Source organism: Salvelinus sp. IW2-2015, linkage group LG4q.1:29 (genome assembly GCF_002910315.2).
Source record: "Salvelinus sp. IW2-2015 linkage group LG4q.1:29, ASM291031v2, whole genome shotgun sequence".
Taxonomy (NCBI): domain Eukaryota; kingdom Metazoa; phylum Chordata; class Actinopteri; order Salmoniformes; family Salmonidae; genus Salvelinus; species Salvelinus sp. IW2-2015.
This window is the reverse complement of record NC_036842.1, coordinates 17,789,412-17,806,711: the sequence shown is the minus strand read 5'-3', so window position 1 is coordinate 17,806,711 and position 17,300 is coordinate 17,789,412. Positions and strand designations below refer to the sequence as shown.

The 17,300-nt window shown below is 41.5% G+C and overlaps 1 protein-coding gene across 1 annotated transcript; it reads left to right on the top strand.

Moving 5' to 3' along the window:
• Window positions 1-458: 458 nt before the first annotated feature.
• Window positions 459-15,774, top strand: LOC111961586 (nucleus accumbens-associated protein 2). Its single transcript, XM_023983978.2, has 5 exons — window positions 459-1,317; window positions 5,046-5,222; window positions 5,806-5,911; window positions 6,245-6,342; window positions 6,747-15,774. The coding sequence occupies exons 1-5, from the start codon at window positions 459-461 to the stop codon at window positions 7,265-7,267; spliced, it is 1,761 nt and encodes a 586-aa protein (XP_023839746.1). The 3' UTR covers window positions 7,268-15,774.
• The last annotated feature ends 1,526 nt before the right edge of the window (window positions 15,775-17,300 follow it).

The window sequence follows — 17,300 nt, the reverse complement described above, 5'->3', positions numbered from 1 at the left end:
TTATTTTAAGAATTTCAGCTTTTTATAGTTCTGTGAAATCAAGCCATCTTAACTAAAATTGGTATTTTACAATGCCCTCATTCAAATGAATTGATGTTCATGTGTTTAAATAGCTTCCTCTGCCTTTTTCTCTTTCTGTCTATTTCCCACATTCTTTTCTCTCTCTCTTTGTTCACACACTCTTCTCTCACCTTTCTTTTCCTGATCTCTCTCACACTTCACTCTTTCTTTCTCTCACCCCACCCCACTCTAGCCTCTCTTTCACACATCACTTTCACTTGTCTGTCTCACCTCTCTTTTTGCTGTCTGTCTCTCACACACTGAACTGTATCCTCCTTTCTTCTCAACTTTTCCAATTTGTCTAATCCATCCCTTTCCTTCTACAGATGTCCCTCTCACTGATCTTGTCTGTGGTGACTCTTTAAAGCCTCTCTTCCTCCTCCTCTTCCTCCGCCACCATGTCCCAGATGCTCCACGTGGAGATCCCCAGCTTCGGCAGCACCGTGCTGGGCTCCCTCAACGAGCAGCGCCTGCTGGGCCAGTATTGTGATGTCTCCATCCTGGTTAAAGGCCAGCCCTTTAAGGCCCACCGGGCTGTACTAGCCGCCAGCAGCCTCTACTTCCGAGACTTGTTCAGCGGCTCATCCAAGAGCCAGTTCGAGCTGCCCTCATCGGTGACTCCCGCCTGCTTCCAGCTGATATTATCCTTCTGCTACACGGGCAAGCTGACCATGGCAGCCAGCGAGCAGCTGGTGGTGATGTACACCGCCGGGTATCTTCAGATCCAGCATATTGTGGAGCGGGGCATGGACCTGATGTTCAAGGCCAACTCGCCCCACTGCGACTCCCAAACGGCCGCTATGGAGGAGCAGCAACCAGGCTCAGAGCCCCAGAGTCCCAGCAACAACACCCTGGCTGGGGCAGGGACCTCCATCCTGGGGCCGCAGGGCTGGTCCCCCTCCCTGGTGCTGCCCACACGGAAGATCAAACTGGAGGGATGCGATCCGACCCCACTGGGGTTGCCCAGCCTGAGTCATCATAAGAGAGGGTCCTCTTCATCTGAGCTAGGGGGGCGGCTCTCCAGGGGGAGCTCATTGTTTTACACAGGGTCGGTCGGGACCACCATCTTCCCGGGGATGCAGCCCTACCCAGTGGCCGGGGGAGAGAGGTCCAGTCCTGGGGCCTCCAGCCTGCCCACCACAGACAGCCCCACCTCCTACCAGAACGAGGATGAGGAGTTTGAGGAAGAGCCGTACGACGGGATCACGGAAGAGGCCTACAGTCAGATCTATGGGCGCTCAGCTAACCCATACGGAAGTAAGTATCAACTGTTGCTTGATAATGCAGTTGTCTGTTACTGTATATCTTTTACCTGGTATTTACCTTAGAACTACATGCTAAAAATTGTGGTTTTCTAGAAAATACTTTCCAGGACTGCATCACATAAAGTGCTGCCCAATTCTCTGATAACCTCTTAGCATGAGAATATCCTTTGATGTCAAAGCGAAGGTTCCCTTGCAATATCTCACTTCATGAATCAAATGAAGCAATATTCCTTTCATTTTGAAATGTAAGAATCAAAGAATATGTTGCATATTATACAGAAAAAAACAGCCATGTAGAAAAATGGTTTTGGGGGCAATATTTAAGAAACGTATTACTAAATGTTGCATGTGAGCTGGAGAATGGATCAGGTTAGTACTCTTGTATCAGGTAACACATTTGATATCCAAGCGTGCCAGTTTTGTAGGCTGTCCTATACATTGTTCTTACAAAATCATGAATGGATGTGTCATAAATAATGTCACATGTGGCTTCATAAAATGGGTTTCATATAATGCATCTCATAGCATGTCATAAATGATATACATAATTTAGGCCTGCTTAACATTAGCATTGCATCATGTCATGCTTATAGTCAGTGGTGATTTTAGCATGTAAATCTTGGTGGGGAAAACAAAAAACAATGTTGGGGGATGCATGCCAGCAAAGCCACTACACAACACTAAACAATAGATTAATTGCACTATAACGGTGACAAACGGTGCCCACAAACTGCTAGGGCCTACATAAAGCTGTCCCAACAGCAGAGTCCCAACAGCAGTCCCAACACCTTACCACTGTTTCACCTGGCTATCGGCTGAGCCTTGTTTGGCAGCGAAACAGTTCAGCCACATTTACTGCCTTTAAAAAAAAACATAGCTGATATGGCTGACTTGCTTAAACAAATGTGGTTTCTACTGACAATTGAGATGTACAAACTATGGCATAAGGGGACAACAAGCAGATAAGAGGCAATCTGTAATTTCGATTAAGACATTAATGAGCGAGTTAGGACGAACGTAGTCAATATTTAACTATTTGTTCAGCACTTTTGAATGTACAGCTACAGAATTCAGAACATGGGCCGTTCTTACAGTGTTCTCCCTTTACACCAAGTCAGAACCGTAGAATAAATAAAGGGYGCATATAAGCAGACAATGAAAGCTCTTACAATATTCAATGATAACATTTCTCTAAAACAGGTTATAGGCTACATGTGCACCACCAAGTCAGAACAGTAGGCAAAATTAAGAAGGGAAAATAGACCAAATTATTAGGGTGAGGCACATGGGCTACTGACAGCTTACTACACAACATACACTTGGTATTACTTTCTTATCTACAGTATACATATCTCCCTGGCATATTACATAATTTATGCAGCAGCATACAATACATTTTTGGACTTACCTTGTTGTGCTGGGCTCACTTGGAACAGGAAGGTGGCGCGACAGTCCTTCGTGGACTAATTTTGTCATCAAACTTTGTCATCAAAGTCTGGCATTCTCTGGATTTATGGTGCTTTCAAGACAACTGGGAACTCTGGGGGGGGTACAAGGAAGAATCATGATGATGTCAGTGATCTTCAGGTCGTAGCTCTAGAAAGAGGCCTGAGTTCCCGACTTACAATTCCGAGTTGGATGACCGTTCCAAACTTATTTTCCCAGTTGGAGCTCGTTTTTTCCCGAGTTCCCAGCTGTCTTGAACTCACTTAAGTCTGATTTCCCAGTTCCGAGTAAACAGTTGTTTTGAGAGAGGCAGAAATCATGCTGGATTGACAGTATGGCTAATGTTGAATGTGTATCATTTTAAGCTTGGAAAAGAGACCCTTAAACCCAGAATCGGGACCATACACCCACCCCACTGAATTGCAGGCCAGTGATTGCTTTCATAGTTGAATTTGCGATTTAGAACTGGTTGTGTAATGTTTATGTCCAATGCCGAAGAGCATTGTTTTATCTAGAATTTCTTTCCATTATTTCTCTTCATATGACAAGGATAAAAAAGGATTTGCCAGTAGATTTGACTTGATTCATGATGATGACTGCTAGCTAAGAATTTGAATGTATGATGTTGACATGATCAGTCCAAACAAAGCTACTGTATATATAACTTGATTTTATCTGTGGCCAATGATCTTGAGCCTTCTTGGATGGGCACTTCTAATGTAACTCTATGGCAGCACCCAAGGGACTTGAATRTTCGAGCTCTACCCTTAGATTTGGCAGTGACGCAGTGTCATCATGAGTGACAGAACACTGAGCCAATCACGGCGCAACTAGAGAACATTACCAACCCCACGCTCCGTATTTTCCGCTGGCTGCCTCAACACCACAGAAAGCACTGAGCTAGGCTGAAACCCCTGCATTTTGGAGCTGCCTTACTCAAGAAAGCATAAAAAAGACCATGTTTGTATGGAGGGTATATTAACTCAATGAAATGATTTAGATTTTTTTTTTTACATTGATTGCAAACTGATATGTGACACGTATTAATGGAAAAATTGTGTTGCTAAAAATGTGGGGCTCAAAACAGGCACTGAATGACAGGTTGCCACTGCTTATGGGACTTTATATAGGCATTTGGGAACGCTGTATGAAGTTATACATTTCACTGTACATCGTGACCAACAACAGCTTCTTTATCACAACTCTAATGCACACACACAGTTCACTGTCCCTACTGCAGTGCTTCATATTTGTTGCTGCTCAAGGCATTGCTATTGGKCAGGTTTGTCAAAGTCTAAAGTTTCAGCATTCTATCTGCAATCAGTCAGAGCACCCCAAGGTGACATTGTGGGATATTTGAGAGTGGTGTGTGTGTGTGTGTGTGTGTGTGTGTGTGTGTGTGTGTGTGTGTGTGTGTGTGTGTGTGTGTGTGTGTGTGTGTGTGTGTGTGTGTGTGTGTGTGTGTGTGTGTGTGTGTGTGTGTGTGTGTGTGTCGTGTGCATGCGGGTGCACATGCGCATGAGCGTGTGTGTTTTTACTATCCTTGTGGGGACCAGAAGTACAACTCAGACAAGTGGGACATTTGCTGGCCCCATAAGGAAAATTGCTATTTTAGGCTTAGGTTTAGGGTTCGAGTTACAATTAGGGTTAGAATTAGGGTTGGGGTTAAGGTTAGGGTTAGGGGTTAGGGTTAGGTTTGGGGTTAAGGTTGGGTTAAGGTTAGGGGTTAGGTAAGGTTAGGGTTAGAACTAGGGTTGGGGTTAAGGTTAGGGTTAGGGGTTAAGGTTAATGTTAGGGTTAGGGTTAGAACTAGGGTTGGGGTTAGGGGTTGGGGAAAATATGATTTTGAACTGGAATCAATTGTTTGGTCCCCACAAGGATAGAAGAAGAAACGTGTGTGTGTGTGAGAGCACATCTGGTGTGTGTGGACGTGTCTGGTGTAAGTGTTTGTATGTACAGTATCTTGAGGTTAATGGGAAGTTTTTGGGAGGGAATCCAAAGTTTGAAACCAGTAACTCTCTCTCCTGTGTCCCTCAAGATGATGATACAGCACATTGCTTATCTGGAACTTAGAATTTATTWAACACCCTCACGACTAGATAGTAGTGTGTGTATGTGTGTGACTCTCATTCTCTTTGTCATTCTGTCTCTCTGTATTTCACGTAGGGTGAACGCCTCCCTCTCTATAGAAAGGGTTTATAGTTCTATCCATAACTCTTCCCTATGAATTCCTACACTACAGATTTAACCCTCTCCTCACCTGTCCCTCTCCAGTCCAGGACAAGCCAGAGATGGCAGCCATGCCCCTGTCCCTGGAGAACCGCTCCTGTGTGCTGGTCCGTAGGGACCTGGTGGCCCTGCCCGCCAGCCTCATCAGCCAGATCGGATACCGCTGCCACCCCAAGCTCTACACTGAAGGAGACCCGGGGGAGAAACTGGAGCTGGTGGGAGGTATGCTGCAGGAGAGTAGAGGGAGATTGATGAATAGTGGTTAAATGTGCAAGGTCCCTGTTGGTCTTTGGATAAAGGGTTGAGGTAAAAGGAATGGAAAGGAGGATACCTAGTCAGGTAGAGATTAGATCAAATGCTGTATGAAATGTTCAAGTTCAAGTTGATTTTCCATTTGCTATAAATACTTTGGAAATCGTATTCATAAGAGTTGTCACATAAGTGATGGGAATAAAGGGATACAAAATAAGTGATGGAGTGAAATAGCACTGTCAGGGTGATAGAGTACTTTTACAGCATAAATGTTTCATGAAAGAAATGAGAGGCTGGCAGAGTTGGGTTGTAAAGTAGCGATAGAAACACAGGGTAATGGAGTAGTGATAGAAACAGGGTAATGGAGTAGTGATAGAAACAGGGTAATGGATTAGTGATAGAAACACAGGGTAATGGAGTAGTGACAGAAACACAGGGTAATGAAGTAGTGATAGAAACACAGGGTAATGGAGTAGTGATAGAAACACAGGGTAATGGAGTAGTGATAGGGAAACCTATTTCACTCAGGGAGCTCTCTATCATACCACCCAAGGTACATCTGTGTTCATGACACGGGGCCAGCTGATGAACTGTCACCTGTGTGCTGGCATCAAACACAAAGTCCTACTGCGTCGCCTGCTCGCCACCTTCTTCGACAGGTAAGTCAAAGCTAGTCTAAAGGTATTGATTAATAATGACATTATATACATGTTTTAGGTGTGACTCAGATTCAGAAGATGTTAACCTTATCAGTATAGATTTATAATGATCTGTTTCATGTGGGGTCATATTCATACTCAAAATCCATCCACATATCCAACTTACATTTACATTCCTTGCTTTCAAAGTGTAATATATATGTATGAATGTATATTCTCAAGTCAGCATAAATCTATGGTTTGGAGTGCAGCACAGTCAGTCGTGTTGAGACATGTAATCCTATGGGTTTGGTGTTACCGRTACCCTCTGGTGTTGGCTCTGTGTGCCTGCAGGAACACCCTGGCTAACAGCTGTGGAACTGGCATCCGTTCCTCTACCAGTGACCCCAGTAGGAAACCTCTGGACAGCCGTGTGCTAAATGCTGTCAAACGTGAGTCTGGCGCTGGTCAAATGTTGATCTTACATTGTGAAATATCTGTTTGTTTAGAAAGGAGGATAATGGTTCATGGGGATGGCAGCCTCTGTTAAATGATTATTGTTTAAGAGTCAAACTATTGTAGATGGTTTATGAGATTATGACTGAAGAGGCGTGAATTCATGGAAGTTCAAGTACATTTTAACATCACTTGTTTAAGTGTAATATTTGTTTTATTATAATAAAACAACAATCATATACATGCATATATGCATATACAGTTCCAGTCAAAAGTTTAAGCACAACTGCTCATTGAAGGTTTAAAAAAAAATATATTTTCTAATTGAAGGCAAAACGGCTACTGATTTTCAAAGCTGAATGTCTTCCAACCCCCCCCCCCCCCCCCCCTCTCTCTCTAGTCTACTGTCAGAACTTTGCGCCCAACTTCAAGGAGAGTGAGATGAACGTGATTGCCGCCGACATGTGCACCAATGCGCGGCGCGTCCGCAAACGCTGGCTGCCCAAGATCAAGTCCATGCTACCCGACGGCATGGAGGTCTACCGGGCCGGTGTGGGGGTGGCCGCTGGCGTTGGTCTGGGCCTGGCCCTGGGAGCCGCCGGACCCGGGGTGGTGCTCCCCTTCGAAACCGACTTCAAATCCCTGACCCCCTCTAGCCTTTCCCTGGACCAGAGGCTGTACCCGGAACTCAAGGACCCGCTCAGGACTCACGCCCTGTTGGACATGGGCAGCCCGGGATCGGGGGTGGCTATAGGGGAGGACGTGGACGCGGAGATCGTTGGTTCCCAGGCAGGGGGGGATGAGCAGCAGGAGGAGGAGGAGGAGATGGGGTTGGATGGTGTGGAGGGAACGATGATGCCGGGAGGCGAAGCCGGAGAGCGGGGTGACATGGCCCCGGGACAGGAAGGGGAGGAGTTTTGAGAGGGCCTGATAGTGAACGGGCAGTGAACATCCCCTGACTACTGTCTCCGATCCGCCACACTTTGTCTATCGCTTGCTATTTCTTTTCTCCTCCATCTCTTGTCCTCCTCCACGCTCTCCAAAGGGAACCTCTCAGCACGAGAAGCCACGCTTGCAGAACTTACAGTACTGTGCAATGAACAAACACACACACTGCAGTGTATTCTTTAGCAGGGCAGGGAGTACAAGAAGTACAAGATTTTTTATGCTGAACAGACACAGGCATTGCTGGGGAACAAGCAGAATGACTTAGCGAATATAAGAAATCTCTCATTTAAACATGGAAAAACATTACTACTATTTCTCCAGATTATTTTTTGTGTTCTGGTTCATCTTCAAGACCCCATTGTAGAAAACTCAACAAAGTAACGCTGTTGTGTTATCATTCCTGCATAGTAGTAGAACTTGCTACGTAACAGTTTACTGTACATCTATGGAATGGATCAGATAAGACTGTAAAATTATAGCCCTCTTTCTTGGAATAGATAGATAGATGTATTTGATCATTTAAAACACAATACAACCACACATGTGGATAATGCATTTAAAATCATCAAGTTTGACACAAAAAAGTTTGAAAACATATCTCCATTGTGATTATCTTAAATAAATGGTTAAAACATAAACATAGTAATCCTAGGGTAAACAGTAGACCTAAACTACTAGGCATACTTGGGTTACAGATATAATAATAATTAATACATTATTATTTAACCTGTATTCCGTTTTTCAAAGGAAAGCAGAATGGGTTCTGAAAATAACCTCAGTAACGCTGAAGCAGCTTACACTGCACTGGCTGTGTGAGAGACTGAACATACAGTTCTCTACAGGAACAACATGGATCAGTGTATTTAATACAAATGACCATATTCCTTCTTTAAGTGCCACACAAATTCTTGGAAGAAATCATATCATCTCATCTCAACATACAGAGCAACAAATCAGTTGAACAATTGCATGTGGGGTAAAACCAAGCATGTGATTTTGTGGCAGAGAAGAGAAACTTTTAACCTCTCATCCTGTTGCTTAAGGGTTGTGGTTTTCCAACTGATTGAACAAGTGATCTGGAAATATGAAGGGCTTTTTTTGTCTATGGATCATCCTTATACAAGATGATTTCTTCTATTAGCCAGTCAATGCAATGCCTGTGACTTTTGGCGGATAAACTCACGTATATACACACACTGTTCCCACACACCTTGTGATTTTAACATCTGATACAGTACAGATGCATCTGAGACACTGACCAACCAGCTTAACAGTGTTTGCATCATTTAGCATACCTTTACAAAGAAACACACAATATCACAATGCCAGAGACACAAACATGCACTAACACAAAGCTTGCATGCAAAATGAATACAGAGACTCAACAACAACAACAAAAACAGAGCCATTTATGAATCTGCATACAGAAAACAATCAGCAGTTGCCTGAAGATAGATCATTAATAGGAGAGACTAGTATACGTGTTTCTCTTCGGAGTCATGCGTTTGGCCTACATTTGGCCTACGTTTGACTCAGATTAGTGTAACCTGGGTTTGGCCTTGGCCTGGGGTGGAGGCATGCTAGAGACATGCTGGAAAGAAAGGATTAGCACTAAGACTACAGCACCCAGCCTACAGCTTCCTTTCATCCTCCGACAATTTTTGTTGTTGTAAATTATTGAATGAAACTAATATGAGGCATTTCTGCTGGCTTATTTGAAGAGGTTATAGGGAGGGATTGATGGTAAACTTATGGAGCTGCTGAGATATGACTGTTCTAAAGAAGTAACTGACATTTGCCCCCTTATCTTGGAAGGTTTGAGGTTAGTGGACTTGGACGGCCGGTCATGCTGACGACGACAGTTAGGGAGATGAGAGACAAAATGTTGCACAGCGGCATTTACTTGTTTTGTCGCACTTTTTATTTTTATATATTTAGTCTGTTCTAGCTGTTCATTTTTGCCACAAGTAGGGATTCTAAATGGAAGGGTTGCTTGGGGTAACATATTGATAGGCCTATCAGACACCCACACTGTATGTATGTTATAGTTTATGAATGTGTACTTAATCTAAAACCTGGTTAAAAACATGAGGTTTCAACAACTCCCAAAACAGTAATTTGAATGAACAGCCTTTTTTTGTTGTTTTATAATTGCATGATGGGAAAGCACATCATGTTTGTTAGATATTATTGTTCTGGAAACATCTATATTTACTAAAAAACAAGATTGATCTGGTTTCAGAAACAAATCTATTTTTGTCCCCAATGTCATTCGACTTCAGCTTACACTGGGCCAACTTTCAAAACGRTGGCATGCTTTGGATAACATAACAATGAAACAAGAGAGAACAAACAAGATCACATTTCCTCTTTCCAATGCTTTACTATATGTGCCATTTTCAAGATTGGGCCAGTTGTGTTGTGTTTAATATATATATATGATCCTGTCATATGGTTATTTTGGGTAAGCTTTAGTGTGGTGCTGTTTCTGTAATAAGGAGCCCAGATGTATAATTGCACTAGCTAGGAAATGAGAAAAAATACGTTTACAAGAGTATTGTTGGAGAAATGTGACCTGCAAGGAAGGGGGATGAGTGAATGGTTGTTTGAGACTGTGGGTGAATGTAAACTGTAGCACTGCTTCAGCTGGTTTCTAGCCTTGGTAGAGCATAGGAACAGTACTGTACATTAAAGTACAGGATCTTGATGCCACAAGATACAATTATTTTCTAGCAGCTTGTACAGTGTTGTATCTGCTCATATAAAGTGGGCCGGAGAATGGAATAACATGAAGTTATTTGAAAGAAAGGGTGACTGACTTTCCGTCTTAAGTGCACTGGAGCTGCTGTGTGATTTCAATAAAGAAGGATTGTGAAGATGTCTGCCGATGTCGGTGAATACCCAAATATACAGTCAAACTTGCCATGTTTGTTGGCCTATTGATAGGTTATTCACTTATTCTATCTACATCCCCAACAAGAAACCAATTATGTTCCTTGTTCTTTATCTCATCTATAATTAAACCTGCTTGTTGCAACTCATTAATAAGATAGAACAGATAGACGGTCTGAATACCAAGCCTGTAATATAGGTAATAACTGCTTTCTCCTTTGGTCGATTTGCATGTGCAACCACTACTGGCTCTAAGGGGAAGTGAATTGGCGTTCCAGTGCAATACTGTCATCAGGTAGGGGGTTTCCCTGTGATGGGAAGTGTTGATACGTGTCCTGTTCTGAAGAAGGGGCGGGGATCAGTGCCTTAATCGAGACTGCAGGGAAGAGTGTATTGTGCTTAATCATCTGTTTGTTTTGGGACTTCGACAAATAATTAAACTAGCTTTATTAGAGTCATGATGACAGAATGGAGAGCCAGGTATTGTTTTTTATGTACAGTTCTGAATGCTAAGGTAAAATAAGTGCTGACGATAAATAGGCTTTGTTTTCACAGAATACATTGGCAGGCGAGGTTAGAATGTGGGAGGGGACTTGCTTTTTCTTAGAAAATTACCCCTTTACTGTGTGCTCCTGTAAGCAAATAATACAAATATTAAGACTCTGGTATGGAGCGATTTCAGTGTCAACAGAAATTGTATTTGAATTCCAGCATTTTTTATCCGTATTAGGATATTACATTTGAATTTAATATTTTTGAATTTGTAATGCACAAATGCATAAATTGAACTTGTATTTCATGATTTGAAACTGAATTGAATGAATATTGCATTCAGTTTAAAAAATGTTTTTAAATTCATTCAGTTTCAATATGGTAGATATTGCATTTATTGTCTGTTTATAAAGTTTACAAACTATAATTTCAAGTTCATCAAAGTTTCAAATATTCAATTTCTCAGATGAATTCCGATTTAGTTTTCAAATTAAGTTCTCTAAATGTAGATTCAAAACTACAGACAACATCCTTGTACTATACCAGGAGAGGTATAGGAGAACAGATGCTCTCTGTGGTAAACCAAAGCTTCTGGCGGTTTCTAAAGCCAATTTTCTTCCTATGAATTTGTCTCAGCCGTTTTGGCTATAAGCTATTATAACCTCATTCCAGGAAGCTAAGACCCTCTGGAACATGGACATGTCTTCTGTTCCCGTCTATGATGATCACAGGTGCACAGGACACATTAGAAGGGAGTGTCACAAAAAAATGCTATTTGGTCCCCATAAGAATATAGTAGAATAGCCCTGTCATAGCCCTTCTAAGGATAGCCTTTCCACTCCCTATTTATTATTGTTCTTGTGACTGACTGGGTTAGAACCAGCTCTCGTGCATGTCACAAGACTGTGTTAGCACTCTAAGCTAAAGCTCAAAGGGATGAGTTCAGGAAGCTAACACAAGTCTTAATGTGTTCAGCAAGGTTACTCATCAAAAGAGCGTGGTTCATCGAACCACCTCAGTTACATTTCACCCCCCTTTGACCTCATACTCAGAGATCACGGCACCAATATAGCTAACTGGGTTCGAAATCAGGCCTACTGCACAACACATTCTGTGGCAAACAGAAGCAGAAGGATCTGTCCACCCCATTTAATGAGAGTGTAGCAGAGTTGGTTTGGTGATCCATGCATGTGATGAGCAACCTTGCCTGAGACCTGAAGACGTGTTAGTTTGACTGATGGGGTTGTAACCCAGGGCTCCTATGCGCCAGACAATGCAACTTTTCAGGTCTCAGACAAGTTACTCATCATGCGAGCGTGGTCATCGAACCACCTGTCTTACACTTCACCCCCCTTTGACCTCCTCCTTGAAGAGACCCTTCCAAGTCACAGAACCAATGTCTAGGCTTTAGCTCAGCAGGCTAACACAGTCAACCCAGTAAATCACATGTTACTCTTGTAATGACTATCCTTGCCAGAGACTTGAAACTCACACGTCTAACACAAACTCAGACATGTCAAACTAACACATCTTTAGGTCTCAGGCAAGGTGGCTCATCAAATGAGCATGAACCACCAAACAGGCTCATTTCATGAGTAACCTGAGTTCGAGTCTCAGTATGTGCTGAATCATTGGGAAGCAGTAACGTTAAAGGAAAAATCCACCTAAGAACGTTATTTTTGTATTTTTTTTCATTAATACAGTCCCAAATTGTTTTGCATGTCAGCTGTTAAGTTTTCAAGATATTGGACTTTCAAGAAGTAAAGTGTCACTTGCCACATCATCATGATGATGCAAAATGCATCATATGACGCAAAATGCATCATATGACGCAAAAGACATATGGCAAGTGACACTTTGCTTTTTGAAAATCCTATATCTTGTAAACCTGACTGCTGACATGCAAAACATTTTGGGATTGTATCAACAGTGGACAAAAAAAATAAACGAAATATTTTGGGTGGAGTTTTCCTTTAAGCAAGCAGCGAGTCATCCTTTACATGAACTTCTTGAATTTATACCTATAATCAAATCAAAATGTATTCAAATTTCTAGGCTTTAGTTAAATGGGCTAACTCAGTCTTGTGACATGCAGGAGATCTGGTTCGAACCCTTTCACTCACAAGAGCAATATTAAATAGAGAGTGGAAGGCTATCCTTAGAAGGGCTATGACCGGGGCTATTCTACTATATTCTTATGGGGGCCAAATTGTGTTTTTTTGTGACACTCCCTTCTTACGTGTCCTGCGCAGCCTGTGATCATTATAGAGGTGAACAGAAGGCACGTCCATGTTCCAGACTGTCTTAGCTTTCAGGAACCGGCTCATTTGAATGTATGAAACTTGAAATGCTACTTTGTCAAATTGATTCACATACAATTAATGCAATATCTACCATATTGAAACTGAATGTATAAATATTGAATTTTAATATTCAATTCAATTGAAATAGAATTTAAAACGGAACGCAATATTCATTCAATTCAGTTTCAAATCTTGAAATACAAGTTCAATTTATGAATTCAATGATTCAATTTGTGCATTACAAATTCAAAAATATTAAATGTAAATATCCTAATACAAATACAAAAGTATGGAATTCACACAAAATTTCTGTTGACACTGAAATCGCTCCATATTCTGGACTTTAGCTCCAATCCATTTGCCTTCTTGAATTGCAGCACAATATGTGTTAACACGAGAAACACTATACTGTGACGTTTTGCATTGGCATGCTTCTATAGGTCTAGCGATTCTGACAGGCTAGAATAGTGGCATATTATCACATACACAGTAGATTCGAAACCTTTGTTAGTTTCATGCTACTTGATCAAATAACGACTAAGTTTACTCCACTTCTTGTCAGTAGTGATTTATACTGCCTGAGTAGCAGAATATTTAGTTATTGGTGTCACTTTGTTATTTCAAAACCACCTGAATAACATGTAGACTTGATCAATCTGAAATATATATCACACACTCAACAGTTATCACCATGAATGACCAGACTGGAAAGGCTTCAAATGAGCCATGGAGTAGGCTACAGTAGTACAAACTTTACCCATAGGAACCCTTGTTTTTATACATTGTCTTTGTTTAATGCTTCAACCTGTTTATATCTGATTCACTTCCTGCCTGCCTTACTGCATCTGTTGTACCTAAATCTTTCCAAGCCACACAACAAAAAAACAACTTAACCCCACTTTTTGTGGTGTCGAAGTTAGAAATGAAATGATGCTGCGCTAGAAAACTGAGTGAAACTCAGAGAATGTTGTGGCTAACCTAGAGAGTGAGCTCTGTTTGTGGTGGCTGAAAAGAATGCTGTCCCATATGTATGTAGCATAATATAATGTTCTAGTTTACAATGTTTACTTAGTGTAGCACTTTGCTATTTCTTCAAATAGAGGCCTAATCTGAAACTGCATTTTAGTCCAACTTGTCCAACAAAACTGTATGAACACAATGAGCAGGAACGATTGTGGGATTGTAGCGAGTGGGTGCTGAGGTCCACCAATTTGACAACGCGCTGTGGAAGGTCTGCACACAATAGCCTACACTGAGCTGTTAAGTGTTCCCCGTACCAACTGCTTTGTGTGCCATTTGGTTACCCAATTCCTACAGAACCCACTTATACAGTGCTCATTCCTCTAGTGTGGTGGTCATGGAAGGAGAGGTTCTACACTAACTACAGGTCCTTTCGTATGGATTGCCGATATGACGAAATCCATCAGGAAATCCCTGTGTGTTTCTTCTTAGGATCAGTGACGAAATAACAACAGGTCTTTGTTCAATGACTGTAATATAATGCATGCTGAAACATTGAGACGCCCATTAAATTAGTGCTACGTAACTGAAGTCTATGATCCAGACACACCATGCAATTCATTTCAAAGGTATATCAGGCTCTTTGCTATGGTCAGCTCTGAGCCTAGGACAAAGAAGAAGACCATATTTGAGTGCATTTTGTCTACCGATACAAAACCCCCTATTGACCATTTGCATAAACCCACCCAGCTTACAGAAATTGTAATAACTACAGTAAGGCTTGAGGTATCGTAAGACTGACTACTGTAATGGATGTGCATGTGAACCTATAGACAGACTCGGAAAATAACTGCACTAAGTTTGTTTGTTTGTCTTTGAACATAATGCCAGCACTTTAGAAATAATAAAATAAAAAGATCTTTCAAAATGTAAGAGTGAAGGTTGGAGGACAGTCTTAAGTCTCTGGGAGCAACCTTTAAAGCCATGTTCTTAGAGCGCTGACAATCAGAACAGGGAAGACCCACCTGCACTATGGGAGATGTGTCATCAATAGCTGGGCTCCTGCTAATTCCTGCCTTGTTGCTTCCAGCTTTGCTATTGGTCCATGTGAGCTACCTACTCCAGAACAGAGACCTGTGGCAACTCTGGCCCTCAGGGTTGCCTAGGCAACTGCATGTTCTCGGTGCACCTCTCTCAGCTACTGTAGATTTGACTGAGAACCTGATTGATCCAGGACCTGCTGTGTTTTTTACTCCTAAATGTCATGGTCAGAAAGAGGATGGTTTAAGTTTATCCTAGAGCAGCACTTTGGGGTAACTTCGCTTACTTGACAAATCTAGGCCTTTATGACAACCCACAGGGCATACACTGCTTGAATCAACGTTGTTTCCACATCATTTCAATGAAATTAGGTTGAACCATTGTGGAATAGACATTAAATTGATGCTTGTCCCCAGTGGGAAGTGACTTTTGACATTTGTCGATGTCTGAGAGATTGAGTTCCATTAAGCTGGAACCTGTCAAAATGGGACAGGAGAATGGGAGTGGTTTTAATGGGGGTGGAACTCTGTGACAGCTTTATATTTGAAAAGATAATGATTAAAATGTATATGCGCCTTCTGACTCAAGCATCAATAATATATACAAGAGAAACACAAGATGCTACTTTTGATGTTGCATAAAGAATAAACAAATCTCCATTCCAAATATGTTTTTTCCTTCCACCGCCAGTTTTAGTTGAGGTTGACATTGTGTAGTTCACGAGTAAATTGATTTCTTTCAAATGCAATACTTTGAAGTCTGCCTTCTAATAAAACTCCTTACTTCAACATATATTCCAGTCTTCTTGTTTTATATTCCCTGTTTGTCATTATTATTATTCTTTAAACTGTCCACTTCAACATGACCAGTCCTTGTTGAACTGGTATCAACATGAATAGAGCAATTGGCATGGTAGTCCAATACAGTGTTCAGAAAACTCTGGAAACAAATAGAAAAGGTTTCTCAAAATGATTAGTAGTTACTCTAGGTCCCTCAAATTATAATCTAGACCTCGAAGCGGTTTCACTGCTTCTTTTATTATTCGTATTCCTTCCCTCTAATCAAGGTCTGATTTAGACCTGGGACACCAGGAAGGTGCAATTCATTATCAGGTAGAACAGAACCAGCAGTAGTCCCCACCTCGATCATAGGGTAAGATTGGAATACCCCTGCTCAGGTGTATCACTTTTAGTCACACAACAGTATGGAAAATAAAAAGCTATTGGGACAAAGCCAAGGCCAATGGGGAACATGATAGGTTCGATCACCCAAACCAAAAAATAAGATAAGATTGCCCCATGGTAATATTGGTAAAATTACAAGAAATTTGCTCTAAAACAGCAAAATTCCCCACTGGGCATACACTTGTTGATTCAATGTTGAAACAACGTGGAATAAATCAAAAACATTTTTTTTATTGTCACATGCTTTGTAGACAACAGGTGTAGACTAACAGTGAAATGTTTACTTAGGTGTCCTTTTCCAACAATGCAGAGTTAAAGATACATATAGGAATAAATACAAAGTGAATAGCAAATAAAAATAACAAGTAAAAATAACATGGCTATACAGTGCCTTCAGAAAGTATTCACAACCCTTGACTTTCTCCACATTTTGTTGCGTTACAGCCTGAATTTAAAATGGATTCAATTGAGATTTGTTGGTCACCGGCCCACACACACAATACCCCACAATGTCAAAGTGGAATAGTTTTTTTTATTTTTTTACAAATTAATTAAAAATGAAAATCTGGAATGTCTTGAGTCAATAAGTATTTAACAACTTTATTATGGAAAGCCTAAATAAGTTCAGGAGTAAAAGCATGAGATGACTACCTCATCTCTGTACCTCACACATACAATTATCTGTAAGGTCCCTTAGTCGAGCAGTGAATTTCAAACACAGGTTCAACCACAAAGACCAAGGAGGTTTTCCAATGCCTCACAAAGAAATGCAACTATTGGTAGATGGATAAAAAAAATAAAAGCAGACATCGAATAACCCTTTGAGCATAGTGACGTTTTTAATGACACTTTTGATGGTGTATCAATAGAGTCAGTCACTACAAAGATACAGAAATCCTGGCCTCCCGAGTGGCGCAGCGGTTTAAGGCACTGCATTGCCAGTGCTAGAGGCGTCACTACAGACACTGGTTGATTCCCAGGCTGTGTCACAACCGGCCGTGATCAGGAGTCCCATAGGGCGGCGCACATTGGCCCAGCATCGTCCGGGTTAGGGGAGGGTTGCCGGAGGAAGGAAACCGCTCAGTGATTATACCATGAGGCCAATGGTGATGTTAAAACAGTTAGAGTTTAATG

Bases quoted from the DNA above. Each gene is read 5' to 3' on its own strand.
- LOC111961586 (XM_023983978.2), top strand. From the start codon at position 459: ATGTCCCAGATGCTCCACGTGGAGATCCCCAGCTTCGGCAGCACCGTG. The intron at 5,223-5,805 runs GTATGCTGCAGG...ATACCACCCAAG, and splicing joins GAAACTGGAGCTGGTGGGAG to GTACATCTGTGTTCATGACA. The intron at 6,343-6,746 runs GTGAGTCTGGCG...CTCTCTCTCTAG, and splicing joins TGTGCTAAATGCTGTCAAAC to TCTACTGTCAGAACTTTGCG.